Source organism: Sapajus apella, unplaced genomic scaffold, assembly GCF_009761245.1.
Source record: "Sapajus apella isolate SASKATOON/1434 unplaced genomic scaffold, GSC_monkey_1.0 scaffold2, whole genome shotgun sequence".
Taxonomy (NCBI): domain Eukaryota; kingdom Metazoa; phylum Chordata; class Mammalia; order Primates; family Cebidae; genus Sapajus; species Sapajus apella.
Genome location: NW_022436942.1, coordinates 43,884,880 through 43,901,620, shown reverse-complemented (window position 1 = coordinate 43,901,620; position 16,741 = coordinate 43,884,880). Strand labels below are relative to the sequence as shown.

The 16,741-nt window shown below is 32.6% G+C and overlaps 1 protein-coding gene across 1 annotated transcript in view; it reads right to left on the bottom strand.

The window, feature by feature from the left end:
• LRRIQ1 (leucine rich repeats and IQ motif containing 1) overlaps positions 1–16,741 on the bottom strand; it is a 206,090-nt gene that overhangs the window by 113,432 nt on the left and 75,917 nt on the right. The window contains exons 15-17 of the mRNA XM_032297035.1: positions 6,739–6,918; positions 4,072–4,521; positions 274–475 (exon numbers count right to left, since the gene is read on the bottom strand). Of these exons, the coding sequence (XP_032152926.1) occupies positions 274–475; positions 4,072–4,521; positions 6,739–6,918 (832 nt within the window). The remainder of the gene's footprint in view (positions 1–273; positions 476–4,071; positions 4,522–6,738; positions 6,919–16,741) is intronic.

Below are 16,741 nucleotides of genomic sequence, written 5' to 3'. Positions count from 1 at the left end.
TGGGGAGGTTAGGGAGAGATAATATAGGGAGAAATGCCAGATATAGGTGATGGGGGGTTGGAGGCAGCAAACCACCTTACCATGTATGTATCTATGCAACAATCCTGCATGATCTGCACATGAACCCTAGAACCTAAAGTACAATAAGCAAAAAAGAAATAAATCTACGTAACTGTAATCACTGAGATTTGGAGGTTACTTTTCATACAGAATAAATCATGAAAGATGACTAAAATATCTTTTGTGACTATGTTACCAAGGATTGAAGTTAACCTGAATAAGAATAGCAGCCTTCTCCCTCTGTTTTTGGATATTCACAATACTTTCTCTTTTTTCTTTCTTTAAAATAGTCTGATTCTTGATGGAAGAATTTAGCAGGCTTTCCGTTGCAGCAGTATGTAGCCTTGTGGAGAAATGAATCTGTCTGCGGATGAGGTAACCACGCAAGTATGACTGGATTACCACAGCTGCCATACTATTAGAAGGAGAAAAAAACAAAACAAAACACATTTTAAATTATCTGTAAATACACAGTTGTAGATAAAAGGTCCTCATGAGCAATACTTTAAACAAAGAACATATAAAGTATTATTTAAAAATAAGACCACTTCTTTTATCATTGTCATAGAAGTAAAAATGGTAAGAAAATCTTCCAATCTGAAGAAAAGAAATGTGCCAGTAGTTGGGTATGTGAGTAAAAGGGATTTTCATTTGTTTCTTTTAAGGAGGGAGATTTATAGAGTTTTTGTATCATTCTGGAATTTACAGAGTTTTTGTATCATTCTGTATCATTTATAGAGTTTTTGTATCATTTTTTTTCTTTATTCTTCAACTTTATTCTTCAAGTAAATAAAGGAGCAGTGTAAATTCATTTAAATGGTTATACTTGGAGCTGACTGCCACTGATGCCTGCGCGGAGCTCGCCACAGGAAAAGTTGGGATGTCCTTGTGCTTTTCCATGAATATTACTTTATCACATTGAGAGCTCATGTTATATCGCATTTTACTGAAGACCTTTCAGACTCCTTGCTCTTCCCACCCCCACTGTTGCTCTTATTTCCCATGTATGGTCCTCTTCGCAAAAAGGAATGATACTGGGAGGGTGGATTTGGTGAATGGCGCCCCCTGGGGTTGTGCAGTCCCACGTCCCTGGCAGGCCTTTATGCTGCATAGCTGTCTCCACAGATGCTCACAAAAGAGAATTTAGAGTGGGGAAGATCTGGATTGGAGCCCTTAGTCCACTTTGTCCTTGCTGGGCAACCGTAGGCCATATACTTCACCCTGCTCACACTCAGTTTTCTCATCTGTAAAACTTCTGCCAGTTTCGTTTCATAAGCAGTACTGTGTAGTCTCAAGTGAACGCTGTGGTAGACTGCCAGGATTTGAAACTCCTTCCTTCTGCTAAGTATGTAACCCTTTCTTCTCTCGGAGTTTCCAGAGACAAGAGAGAAAGTGATGAGGCAGAAGAGAGAGGACAAATACAGGAGCTAAAGTTGACTTGGCAAGAGAGGGTAAAATTTTATTCATTCTGGAGAAGTAACCTTGGAATTTACTGTAAGAGAAAGCACCCTATCAGGTGCTTAGGAGCTTCACTTTCTTCTCTGCCCACACACAAATAGTTAAATTACACTCTTAGAGACACAGTAGTAAATACTTAAAATTTTCAGGTCCAGATCTATTTGCCAATTTCAGGCACTGAATGAATCAATGCTATGTGTTTTTCATGTCTCCCTACGTTGCCCAGCAACATTAGCAATATTTGAATTAAAATGTACATTGATTATAAAAGTGTATTTTCAGTGTGTTTAGTAATTTAACTCTTACTTATCGGAAATGTTTTCAATTCCCAACATAGATTATTAGAGAAATATTATCAATGTAAAGAGTGTTGTCAAAGTCCTGACTATTCTGTCTTAATCTCTTTTCAAATTCCTGACTTTGGCTTAAAAAGAGGAGAATTAATTCTTGGCCTATCTTCATTTTCCAATGTTCCCTTGAAATCATTTTTAATAATTTTATAATTGCCAAATCCAATGAAATTTCTTCATTCCTCATACAATTTAGTTTAAGGCAAAGTGGAATGAAGTGGTAAATTCTGCTAGACTTGACCATACATTTTTTTCCCCTCATAGCAATACATTTCTGGAAAGTTAGAAAGGAATTATAAAGCCATTTTCTATTGCTGTTTTGCCTTATTATCCATATTACTATCATCATCATTGTTATTGTCATCATCACCATTTTATGTAAAGTCAGTAGAAGGCTTCAGTCTGTTTTACTATGAGTAGGATATTGAAGTTAATGGCTAAAATATATGGTCTAAGATAAACTACTTGAATGCCCAATACTTTGAAAAAATATTCATGTTCCAAAAATCATTTACTCCTCCTCCTACGGTAAACAGAACTTTGTAAATTTTGATAAAGATATAATTCACATTTATTTATTTAATAATTCATTCATTCATTCATCTTTTGAACGAAAACGGATTAGGGGATTTCAGAACATTTTAATGGGCATTCTGAGTGACAAAGAATCAGAAAACACATTTGCAATATGTAACTAGCAAAATTAAAAGGCTTATGGAAAAACACATCAAACCTGAGACAGTATGTTGTATTTCTTTATAGACATATACAAGTTTCACTGACTGTAATTGTGAATTTCCTGTAAAGTCATTGATTGCATGAATTCCTCAGTCTAATATCATCAAAATTCCCCAGGGAAAACAAAAACAAAAGGTAGATGCGGGGTATTTTCTTCAGTGACACAAACATGGACTACTTTTCACTATATTGAAAGCAGGGAAAGAAGCTGACTTTATGGTTTCCTAAATGTAGGGGGCACTCCAGTTTGAGAAAAACATCATCATCATCACCATTTTGGTAAAAATGATAATGTCAAAAGTGTCATTGGAATAAGGGCACATGTGAATAATAATTAGGAAACTTATACGATTGACAGTGAATCTCCTGAATCACTGAATGTTAAGATTCAGCAAGTGGGTATACATTTTTTTCACCATTATTCTTTGGGTCTTTAGTTTATCTATATTTTCAGTTCTTCATCCTTACTTATTGTCATCATTTGGCTATTTTATTTAGGGTTAAGAAGTTCAAAATATTGTTTATATGAAATTCCAATAGGCAACATTTGAAGTGTTTGGGGCAAAGGCAATCAAGTGAATGAATTAATAAAACATAAATCAGAAAATATTAAAGCCACTTTTGATAAATACTAAAAATTTACATTAGGAAATGCGTTTCAGCATATCAAATTAATTAACCTAGCTCTCAGGAAAAAAATATTACACTTTCCTCTGATAACTTTTGAAAAATGGAAGAGTGGGAAAAGCAAGATTAGCTACCTACTGTGATATTCTGACATCTGCCCTGCTCAGCACCAGTCATTTATAGAAGAAGCTAAATCTGAGCCATTTTTCTTTTCTTAGCTTGGCTCTGAGGCCAAAAGTAAAAAGAACAAGAATAAATTGACAGGCCAAAGTAAGCTAATCTTTGCTGGTTTAACAAACAATTAGCCATTAGCTTTCTAGAATTATTTAATGGTTATAAGGGGTTTCCTTGATTAATCATGGAGAATATTGCCCTACCTTATAGATCTATTAATGCCAAAAATAATAGCACATACATTCAAATACTTGCAAAGACGCTCATTAAATATGTACTAAATCAATGAGCAAATAAATGGCATGTATAAAGGTGTATTTTTTAAAAATGAAATTATTTGATTACTTAGAAAATATTGTTTTTATTATTTTTAGAGTGTGGGATTTTATTTCTCCTTAAAATACATGATTTAGGAATTAGAAGGTGAAAAAATTTCACATTTACTTATTTAAATACTAATGGAAATTAAACCAAAATTTAGTCAAATTAATCTGCTCTGTAATTAATGATTTGTGGATCACATGAAAATATAACCAATGGAATCAGTAAAAAATATGATAGTAATTTAAATCCTTCAGCAAATTATTTGATACCATTGACTAACACCATCCATCCAAAGTGGTAAATATATATCTATAAAAGAAAAATTATTTATATAACTTACATTTTTTCACTAGGCTCAATATTTTGGTGATTCCTCAGTAGAGAATTTGTCATTACTACTTCCTTAAATGGGATTATTTTAGTGGGAATACTGCTTGCCTTGCTGTCTTCTCTCTTCTGACACACTAATTTTTCCTGATGTCTTCCTTCCATATCTTCACATGTGGAGGAGTTGCTTAACGGGGAGTGGTTGGAGCCAGAGTCCATCCATTTCTCAGGAATATCTGATGAGTCTGGATTATGTTCATGTGCACAAGAGTAGAAGACTCCATTTTGCAGTGTGCTGTCACTGTTTGTAGGGGCCAAATGACTTTTCTGGGCTTCTGATTCATCTTTCTTGGTGATATTTACATCCCCACGTTCGTGTGCATGTCGGTATTCAGTACTAAGTATCATCAATTTTTTAAAATAATGACAGAGATTTTCTGCAGTATCCAAGGTAAATGCATCCCTGAACAAATAAATGATGAGGACATTTACTAAGAATTATATCAGCAAATATTAAAACTTGTACAGGTTTTGTAAATTTTACTGTATGGCCTGAAATGAATATTAAACTTCACTACAACATGCATTATACAGTATTTCTAGTTGTTTATATAAAAATTGGTCTCAATTATAATAAAATTTGAAAACATTTGTTTAGTTAATTTAGTTCCATCAGTCCAGACCAAATGTCTGGAAATTTCAGGACCATTTTTATTCTAGGTATTTTTGGTACAAATGAATGAGAAAAATTCATGCTTTTACTACCATAAACATGAGAAATCATGGCTGACTAAATTTGGAGAAGTTATTTATGAAATAAAGTTTAAAGTGCTTTCTACATTGACTTTTGCCATGCAAAATATTTGTATTGGACTTTTAAACAAAGAACTTATATTATGGGAAAGTTTTTATTCCCACTTATCTTTGGAAAAATAATAATCCATTGCAAAGAGAATTCAAGTACTTTAAGACATAAATGGCTAAAATTCTCTTTAATTATTGGATTTCTAGCTTTTGAATTTTATAACTTGCATAATTAATCAAGTTTTAATGTTGGCCAGATTTGAAGTTCTCAATAACAAATGTAAAGGACTTTGCATATGTGTGAGCCTTATTCTTGGCTACATTTTATCTTTTTATTTTTGTTTTGTGTTTTAAAAAATTTGCTTATTTCTAACTTACATTTCCTGGCTATATTTAATATATTGCCATAAATTGCCTTAATTTTTCTCTGAAAAAATACAGTATATAAAAAATAAAATGTCAATCACATCAAACAAAAGGAAAGTTACAATTACTATAAAAAATGTAGAGACAATTTGATAGTTCCTACATTCACAAAGGTAATTTAGAAACTGGCACAGGCTCATCTAATATATGTTTTATATTTTGTATTTCATTCATTTTGTTGGTGAATAATGCAAAAATATTTTGATATTAGGATATCCAATGTTTATAATTACTTATTGAACTCACCACCACTTATGCATTAAACATATAATATAGCCTATTTTACATATTATAAAGTAAGAATTTTCTTTCTTCATATAGTCTTTCCATTTTCAATGCTAAAATAAAACTTAAGTTGAAGTGAAATAAATAGTCCAAAGGACTACATTTAAAATCTCAGGTTGAAATTTAGATTTCAAGGCAATGTCAAGGGTCACCTTTACATACAAAATTGTATGTTACCACACAAATACAAATAAATGTTATTTTAGATTTGCATAAAGACAAATGTAAACAATCAGTATTTGTTACATTAAACATTACTTATAACAATTGAAATCATTTTTAACAATGTAAGACTTGTTTTTCATCTCAATAGACTATGTTCAAAAATATTTAAACAGAAAACCAACCTTTACATAAGACAAGCATGTATAAAAGTATCAATAGAAATAGTTTAAGAATATAATTTAGTATGAAAGTTAAGACATTTGGAAGTGCATGTTATTTTTCCAGTTACAATGGAGAGTCATTGTAAGTGAAACAATATGGAATCATTTTCCTTTATAATTTATATTTTCTGACACAATGCAAATTCAAAAATACGGTTATAGAAAGATAATTATAATGCATTCAGAATTTGAGGTGGGGAATAGGAAGTTTTCTTTCTTCAAAATTTGATTCTGATTACTGTCAACTTCTGTCCTCTAAATGGGTACAAGTGCTGATTGCTCTTCTGGACTGTTCTCCCACACTACCTTAATACCTAAGTATATGTATGGTATTTTAATATATAATTAATGTGTGTTGTAAAACTTGCCTCACTCTATTCTAGCTGTTTACCCATTTTTCTCTTATGTTAATTTGTGAATTATTTGGGGATAAATAGTCTTGTCCACAATAATTGCTGAATAAAATTATGACTGAATAATTGAATTTTTCCTTCTTGTCTTGATGATAGCCACATGCTTTCATTTACTTTATCAAATATTGTAGCTTAAATATTTGGAATCATATTCAAAATACATATTAATATATTTCAAGAATAAAATATGATGCCCAAAGTTTTTCAAAGGTAGAATATTCCCTAAACACACTGTTCTAATCCAAAAAATTATAATTGTGTTAATCAGAATACTTAAAAAATTGTAATTAATATTTATAAATTATATAATATTTATAAATTACATTATTGATTTTAAATACAACAGTGGGAAGATCACAATCTTACCCCTTTCTAGTTACATAATTTTCTATTAGCAAGTTGAATTCTCGAATCTGAGACTGACAAAGTACCAGGAAACCTGCTGATTCCAGTTGACTGTGTTCTTCAGTGTGTCTTTCTGAATCAGGGTTTAGCGTATCGCCATTAAGCATTTTTAGAGCAGGTAACACTTTAAGCAGAGAATACCTATTGAAAACAACAAAAAAGTTAATAATCCTGATCTTGATAAGGAAAGTATAGATCTAAATAACCATCTGCTGATCATTTAAATAACACAGGCATAGGATATATAAATCACAAAATGTGACTGTAGAGAAAATGATAGAGCTACATTTATTTAAAAAGCATGGTATCATGTCATATACAAAGCGAGTTTTACGAGTTAGTTCTTTAACCATTTTCTTCTAAAACACAAATGAAAGATTGAAACTTGGAAATTCAAGCTGAAATCTGGAGTGTAAAAATATGCATTATGAAAAGAATAATAATATTAGATACACTTTTAAACAGAAGATAACTAAAATGAACTTACTAAAAGTTGTCTTTTATTTCAGAAATAGAGGTAAATTCTGACTGTTTCTCTTAGTAAAACATAGTAAAAGTCAGACTGAAACAAGAGAGGTAGGATATTACCCTCTGTATCATGATCTGACACATTTAAAATTATATTTTCTCCTAAATCTTGCCAAGGATTATAACGGTAAAAATCTTCAAAGTATGTGTAAAAGTCTATGTCAATTTTTGATGGTGTGCACCTGCAGTCCCAGCTACTCAGGAGGCTGAGGCAGGAGAATCACTTGAACCAAGGAGGTGAATGTTGCAGTGAGCTGAGATCGCACCACTACACTCCAGCCTGGCAAGAGGGTGAGACTCCATCTTAAAAACAAACAAGCAAACAAACAAACAAAAACCAAAAAACCAACCAAACAAAAAAGACTAATACTGTGAAAAAGCTATGTCAGACAGCAAGAGCTTTCCATCAAGCTCAGCCATTTAGAAATACTAGCCATAACCCTTCTCAAGGAGACTGTAGGTCTCTTCAACAGGCTGCTGATGGTTATAGAAGCAAAGTGAACTTCAATAAAGTTAATCCCCTAGTTAAAACCAACAGTTCCTATGGGGAAACTATAAACCTCTGATGAGAGATATCAAAGAGGAACTAAATAAATTAAGAGATGTCCGAATGGGGAGTTCATGGATAGGAAGACTCAATATTGTCAAGATGTAAGTTCTTCCCATATTTATCTATAGATTAAACTCACCCCCAATCAAAATTCTAGCAAGGTATTTTGTGGATATCAACAAAGTGTTTCTAAAGTTTATATAGAGAGGCAAAAGAGCCAAAATAGCCAACTAGTAAGGTATTCTGTGGATATCAACAAACTGTTTATAAAATTTATATAGAAGGCAAAGAGCCAAAATAGCCAACTCAATATTGAAGGAAAGCAATAGTTAGAAGCTGACACTAACTGGCTTCAAGACTAAATATGAAGCAATAGAAATAAATACAGTATAGTATTGGTGAAAGAATAGTCAGATCAATGGAACAGAATAGAATGCCCAGAAATAGACCCACACAAATATAGCTAACTGATCTTTGACAAAGGAGCAATGGCAGTACAATAGAGCAAAGACAGTCTTTTCAATAAATGGTGCTGGAACAACTCAACATCTACATAAGTAAGCATGAAGCTAGACAAACTACACCTTTCACAAAATATTAACTCTAAAGGAATCAAATCAAAGACCTAAGTGTAAAATATAGAATATTAAAACTCCTAGAATATAACAAAAGAAAATCTAGAAGACCTTTGGTACGGTGATTACTTTTTAAAGAAAAAGCAAACTGTGTGTCAGTGTGCAGGAAGGAGGGTTCAAAAATCACTAAAGATATAATCAAGGAAAGAAATATTCCTTTTGATTTCATTAAAATTAAAATTTTCTACTATATGGAAAACAATCTCAAGAGAATGAGAAGACAACTTACAGACTTGAGAAAACATTTCAAAAGACATATCTGATTAAGAACTGTTATCCAACCTATCAAAGAACAAAAGTCAATAATCAGAAAATACACAAACTAATTTACAAATGGGCAAGAGATCTCAACAGACACCTTACTAAAGAAGATATACAGATGACAAGCCAGCATATAAGATGTTCAACATGATATTCATTAGAACATTGAAAATTAAAATAACAATGATACAATGTGATATCAATATATACCTATTAGAATGACTCAAATCCAGAAATGCTGACAATACTGAATGCTGGTGAAGATATAGAGCAAGAGAAATTCACATTCATTGCTGGTGGGAATGTAAAATGGTACAGCCACTTTGGAAGAAAATTTGACAATTTCCTATAAAACTAATTAAATCTTAGCAAATGACCCAGAAATAATATTCCTTGGTATTTATTCAAATGAATTGAAAACATATATTCACACAAAAATCTGTAAACAGATGTTTATAGTAGCTTTCTTCATAATTGCTAAAACTTGGAAGCAATCAAGATGTCATTCAGTAGGTGAATAGACAATGAAATAAACTGTGATACAAATGGAAAATAGGATATTATTCGGTGTTAAAGGGAAATGAACTATGAAGCCATGAAAAGAAGTGGAGAAAAGTTAAGTACATATTATTAAGTGAAAGAAGTCATATGAAAAAAATGCATATATTATTCCAATTTAATGATATTGTAGAAAAGGCAAAACTATTAAGACAGTAAGATCACTAGTTGTCAAGGGTTGGTGGGAGGCAGAGATAAACAGGCAAAGCACAGATTTTAGAGCAGTGAAACTATAGTTTATCATACTATAACAGTGGATACATGTAATTATACATTTGTCAAAATTTATAGAATATAAAACACCAAAAGTCAACCCTAATGTAAACCATGGACATTGAGTGACAATGTCAACATAGATTTACTGATGGTAACAAATACACCTGTCTGGTGCAGAATGTTGATAGCAGGGAAGGTTATGCACATATGGCAAGGAGGTATGTGGGAACTTTGTACTTTCTTCTCAGTTTTGCTGCTACTCTATGACTAATCTAAAATAAATTTTATTAATTAAAAAAAGAAACTAATAGTTTCTAAACATTAAATGAAGAATGACAAGGTGAGATTATTAAAATGTTAAGATTTAAGAAATAAAACTTCAGGCAGATCTCTACCTAGACTGTATAGTCTGAGATGTAATATTCATTTATACAAACAGTTGTGAAATATAATTTTAGCATGTGTATATATATTACAATAGAAGTTGTCTATGAAGACAAAAATGCCTAGGAACAACAAAAGTAATTGTGTATCTCTGTGTATAGTTATAATATTGGTAGTTTGGGTAGTAATATTAAATAAAAAATAATCACAAGAGATAAATACGGTTTCCTCAATAAAAGAAAAAAAAAAAAAACACTAGAGTTTTTCATGTACTGCGAATAGAAATAGCTCCCAACCCCCACTCTGCTCCCTCCCCTGAGAGGAAACCAAAACTTTTTCTTATCAATATTTAAATAAGGGAAGAGGAAAAGCAATTGGATTTGTTTCTTCAAGGTAATTATCAGATACAACATTATGAAGCAGATAAAAACTTGATGCTTTGCTAATAAATAGTTTGATCAAGGTAAGAAAATATGAGTTCATATATTTTGAATCTGTTTAGTAGTCTTCAAGCTACCTATGTTTACCAAATAATAAACTACAATATTCACCAGTAATAAATAAATAACATACATTGTGTTTCTGGTTGTATTAATTTTAAGACATGGTTCAAAGGCAAAATGTTATATTAAGATAACTGCTATTCATCACAGAGGTTATGAGATAGTCAGAAATAATCATCAGGGATAATCTTTGACCAGGGCTCTCTTCAAAACAAAGAAAAGTTACTTTCTGAAAATAAAATTATTAATAAGCAAAAATAAATGAAGAAATCAGCTATCCATGTCCCACCTTATGAACTTGTTTACTCTATTACTAATGAAGCTACATTGTATTCTAAATCTCCATAAAAGTACTCATGCAAGTTTTTTTTTAAAGGCATGACTTCAATATCAACAAAATGTCAGGCATGAAATAATGATGTTTTAAAGATGTGATGATAAAGGGTACTGGCAGTAAACAATGCATCTCTTCAGTATCGAAAGAAGATACTCTGATTCTGTTGCTGGACATTTTTCAAGATTCAGTTTCCTAAATTTGAAGACTAAACATAAAGCTTCAACAACTTGCTGGAAATAGCCCATGAGAATAACCAACAGTTTATTCTAATTCTTTGTATGTCAACCAGATTTTTGTCTGACACCTTGATCTCTAGAGTGGACCTGACTGAATGAACATGAAAGAAGGAGGTCTGTTAATGTCATGTTCCAGTCTTTGAAACAGATATTTCTTAAAAGGAAAATTAATAAAGCATATTTTGTTTTTTAAGTTGTATCTTTTAGGAGTTATATAAAGCAGACTTTTTCTTCTCCTATAGTCTAATAATTTCTAGCTAAATAGTAACAGTAGGCTGTTGAAACTTCTATACTTTTCACCAGGAAAAGTGATCCTGGATCCCCAGTGCTAGTGCAAATGCAATAACACCTGTGAGACTCTTTTGAGTAGCCGTCTTTCAGGTCTCATTCTGCCTGATTGAGGAGACGTCATCAAAGCAAGAAAATACTCAGGCTGCTACCATAATCCCAAGGTCTAACAAACTAATTCTTATTCACTCTCTAAATCTCTTGAGACAGAAATTCAAGGCTAGATCCTTACAGTGTGCCTCCAGCACTGCAGGACAGTTTTTCTGAAATGACTGTTTATGAACTACTGTATCAATGGCACCTGGAATGTTTTGAAAAATGCAGTCTTTCCACATGAACACAAATGTTCATTGCAGCACTACTCACAATAGCAAAGACATGAAATCAATATAAATGACTATCAATGATAGATTGGATAATGAAACTTACCAGAAAGATGTGGAAGTAAAATGACTAAACAAAGAAAATGTGGTACATATACACCATGGAATATATGCAGCCTTAAAAAAAATAACATCATTTCTATTGTGGGAACATGGATGAAGCTGGAGGCTATTATCCTTAGCGATCTAAGGCAGAAGCCAAATACTCCATGTTCTCACTTATAAGTGGGAGCTAAATGATAAGAACTTATGAATGCGAAGAAGAAAACAACAGACACTGGGGTCCACTTGAGACAGGAGTGTGGGAGGAGGGAGAGGAGCAGAAAAGGTAACTATTGGGTACTAGGCTTAATACCTGGATGAGGAAATAATATGTACAACAAACCCCCATGACATGTGTTTACCCATGTAACAATTCTTCACATATGCTCCCAAACCTAAAATAAAACAAAGAAAAAAAGAAAAATGCAGTCTTTGATTATATGAAATAACTCTGCTGATAGGTTGGAGTAAGCTGTAATTTTAAAATATAGCCTTCTTTATGCACACTAAAGAATAAGAACCACTGCATTAAGAAGAAAACAGACTGTCACATGTTATGCTGAAACAAGAGATGCCCGGTTTAAATTGGAAACTTAAATGAAAAATCTGCAGTTCTAATAATTTGAACACTGTTTTAAATTTTCAAGAAAAAAAAGCTTAGTTGTGAACTTGTACAATACTTTATATATCAATGATATCAGAAGAATTTGCTAAGTACAACAAGAAATATTGTGGCATGGTGGCAATTATATTACAATAATTTGTTCACTGGTTAATATTGTTCACTTATAATGTTATAAACTCCCACTTATAAGTGAGAACATGGAGTATTTGGCTTCTGCCTTAGATCGCTAAGGATAATAGCCTCCAGCTTCATCCATGTTCCCACAAAAAAATGATGTCATTTTTTTTTAAGGCTGCATATATTCCATGGTGTATATGTACCACATTTTCTTTGTCCAGTCATATTACTTCCACATCTTTCTGGTAAGTTTCTTTATCCAGTCTATCATTGATAGTCATTTATATTGACTTCATGTCTTTGCTATTGTGAGTACTGCTGCAATGAACATTTGTTTTACATAAAGAGCATAAATGTGGCTTATTTGAAATTTGTGCACATTTCAGATAAGACACATAAGACACAGTCATACTCTTTATGTAAAACAGTGTATATTTATGTAAATATATACTGAGTATTCATACTCTTTATGTAAAATGTGTGTACATTTCAAATACATAGAGACATTGGGCTTCTATGCAGAATAATTAATGAGAAAATGAAGAGCCATTTTAACAAAATAATCTAATATAAGAATTTTTTTCATCAGAAGAATGAACAGATAAATATATTTTACTACAAGCATATTTTATTTAATAAAACAAATATTTTATACTCCCAAAAACAAACACAATAAAAATAATACATTCAAAGATAATATGGAACTATAGGTTTGTTTCTAGTTGTTGCAGCTGTTACTACACAATAGTTGTTCAGATGGAAACTGATACCAGATCAGCAAGGAAAAAAGTAATGACTTTACCATGAAATACTATATTTTGGACACAGATACTGATATAAATATTACATACAACATTTCAGGTCTGGGGAACAATTCTAGACAGTGTGAATCAACAGAATTTGAATTTTTATATTAGGTATATTTTGATATTATGTTCATCACTTTTATATAAAAAGTTCCCAAATGATTTCGCATTTGGAATTCTTTTAAATGTATATATTTAACTTGCTTGCATCTTTGAGACTATAACAATATCTTGAAATTTGTGACTTATATAATCAATATTGAGATTGGAGTTGGTGTTTTATTTTAAACATTTTCTTCATGTTATTTGCTTATTAAAGAACAATCCTCAGAAATGCATAATAGAGCAACACATGGATTGGCCTCAAGTTCTAAAAGCAGACTTCTAAGAGTCTGTGATGAATATATTAGAAAGTGCTATCACCAGTTGATAAATGTTGGAAATGAAGTATAAGACTACAGTGAGATCTCAACATTAGTTTTTCCAGCTGGGCTCCTCCTAATCAAGGGTTGAACCAATATTTCATTTGGTGAAAGCTTCCTGGTGAATATTCTACCACTTAAGAAACTCTATTAATCACTAGTGAATGAAATAAATTCCCAAAGGAGATTTCAAACTGAGTCGATGGATTAAGTTTTAAAAAGATTTTTTAGTACATCAGCTTTGTCCCTGTTATCACTGGCTAGACATGAAAGTAAGAAGCCAATTGGGAAAATTTATAACTAATCCTTTTGTTGGTATCAAGGGGTTATGTAAAGTTCATCGGGACACACTGCTTAAAGTTTGAGTTGATCCTCTGATTAATAAATCCATATTTTATAGATTTCCAGATTTAAAACCCTTTAGATAAATGAATTTCTTAAAGTATGGGCCAACTGATCTAAATGAAATTTGACAACCAACATTCTTAAGTAAGAATTACTGTAGTACAGAAAAGTTCATTTAAACATAGAAATTATAATAGCCAAATAATTTTTCATACCTATAATATAAATACTATTTTCATACATTATTATTTCTCATTAAATGTTTTCTGTAAAACTCTAAAGTACATAAACTTAGGAAAAGCAGTAAAATGTGAATATTTATCTTTACAAATTTGTAATAAAATATGTCAATGTATTTTTCTGCAAGCATATTTCATTCAATAAAATAAGTGTTCATGCTTCATGCAAACAAAATGATAAAAAAGACACACTGAAAGATTATTTGAGACATTAAATTTGTTTCTGGTTGTTGAAATTGGCAATGTGAAAGCTATTTGGATGGAAAGTGACACCAAATCAGCAAGATAATTCATGTCCTTTTTGCCCAACACCTAACAAAAAAAATCATGGCCTGTAAAGGGCTTGCTCTGAATGGGAAAAGCTAATTTTTATTTGTCATCTAGACTTGGCCCATATAATTACTAGGAAAAAAATTCACCTAAAAACACCCCATCTGATATTTTCATTATAAATAATATCACCTGTCAAGCAGTGTCTTTTTTTTTTAATTTATTTAATTAATTAATTTATTTTTTTTTCCCCATTTATTTATTTTATTGCATTTTAGGTTTTGGGGTACATGTGAAGAACATGCAAAATTGTTGCATAGGTACACACGTGGCAGTGTGATTTGCTGCCTTCCTCCCCATCACCTACATCTGGTATTTCTCCCCTTGCTATCTCTCCCCAGCTCCTCAACCCCCACCGTCCCTCCCCTATTTCCCCCCAACTGACCCCAGTGTGTAGTGCTCCCCTCCCTGTGTCCATGTGTTCTCATTGTTCAACACCCGCCTATGAGTGAGAACATGCGGTGTTTGATCTTCTGCTCTTCTGTCAGTTTGCTGAGAATGATGGTTTCCAGGTTCATCCATGTCCCTACAAAGGACCCAAACTCATCGTTTTTGATGGCTGCATAATATTCCAGTCTATCATCGATAGGCATTTGGGTTGGTTCCAGGTCTTTGCTATTGTAAACAGTGCTGCAATGAACATTCGTGTGCACGTGTCCTTATAGTAGAACGATTTGTAATCCTTTGGATATATACCCAGTAATGGGATTGCTGGGTCCAAAGGAATTGCTATTTCTAGGTCCTTGAGGAATCGCCACACTGTCTTCCACAATGGTTGAACTAATTTACACTCCCACCAACAGTGCAAAAGTGTTCCTATTTCTCCACATCCTCTCCACCATCTGTTGTTTCCAGATTTTTTAATGATCGCCATTCTAACTGGCGTGAGATGGTATCTCAATGTTGTTTTGTTTTGTATTTCTCTGATGACCAGTGATGATGAGCATTTTTTCATATGTTTGTTGGCCTCATGTATGTCTTCTTTTGTAAAGTGTCTGTTCATATCCTTTGCCCATTTTTGAATGGCCTTGTTTGTTTTTTTTCTTGTTAATCTGTTTTAGTTCTTTGTAAATTCTGGATATCAGCCCTTTGTCAGATGGGTAAACTGCAAAAATTCTTTCCCATTCTGTTGGTTTCTGATTCACTCTAATGACTGTTTCTTTTGCCATGCAGAAGCTGTGGAGTTTGATTAGGACCCATTTGTCTATTTTGGCCTTTGTTGTCAATGCTTTTGGTGTTTTGGTCATGAAGTCCTTGCCTACACCTATGTCCTGAATGGTTTTGCCTATATTTTCTTCTAGGGTTTTTATGGTGTTAGGTCTTATGTTTAAGTCTTTAATCCATCTGGAGTTAATTTTAGTGTAAGGTATCAGGAAGGGGTCCAGTTTCTGCTTTCTGCACATGGCTAGCCAGCTTTCCCAACACCATTTATTGAACAGGGAATCCTTTCCCCATTGCTTGTTTTTGTCTGGTTTGTCAAAGATCAGATGGTTGTAGATATGTTGTGTTGCCTCTGAGACCTCTGTTCTGTTCCATTGGTCTATATCTCTGTTTTGGTACCAGTACCATGCTGTTTTGATTACTGTAGCCTTGTAGTATAGTTTGAAGTCCAGTAGTATGATGCCTCCAGCTTTGTTCTTTTTGCTTAGAATTGACTTGGCTATGCGGGCTCTCTTTTGGTTCCATATGAAGTTTAAGGTGGTTTTTTCCAGTTCTGCGAAGAAGGTCATTGGTAGCTTGATGGGGATAGCATTGAATCTGTAAATTACTTTGGGCAGTATGGCTATTTTCATGATATTGATTCTTCCTAACCATGAACATGGAATGTTTCTCCATCTGTTTGTGTTCTCTCTTATTTCGTTGAGCAGTGGCTTGTAGTTCTCCTTGAAGAGGTCCTTTACATTCCTTGTTAGTTGTATTCCTAGGTATTTTATTCTCTTTGTGGCAATTGTGAACGGAAGTTTGTTCTTGATTTGGCTCTCTTTAAGTCTGTTATTGGTGTATAGGAATGCATGTGATTTTGCACATTGATTTTGTATCCTGAGACTTTGCTGAACTTGCTTATCAGTTTCAGGAGATTTGGGGCTGAGATGATGGGGTCTTCTAGATATACAATCATGTCATCTGCAAATAGAGACAATTTGACTTCCTCCTTTCCT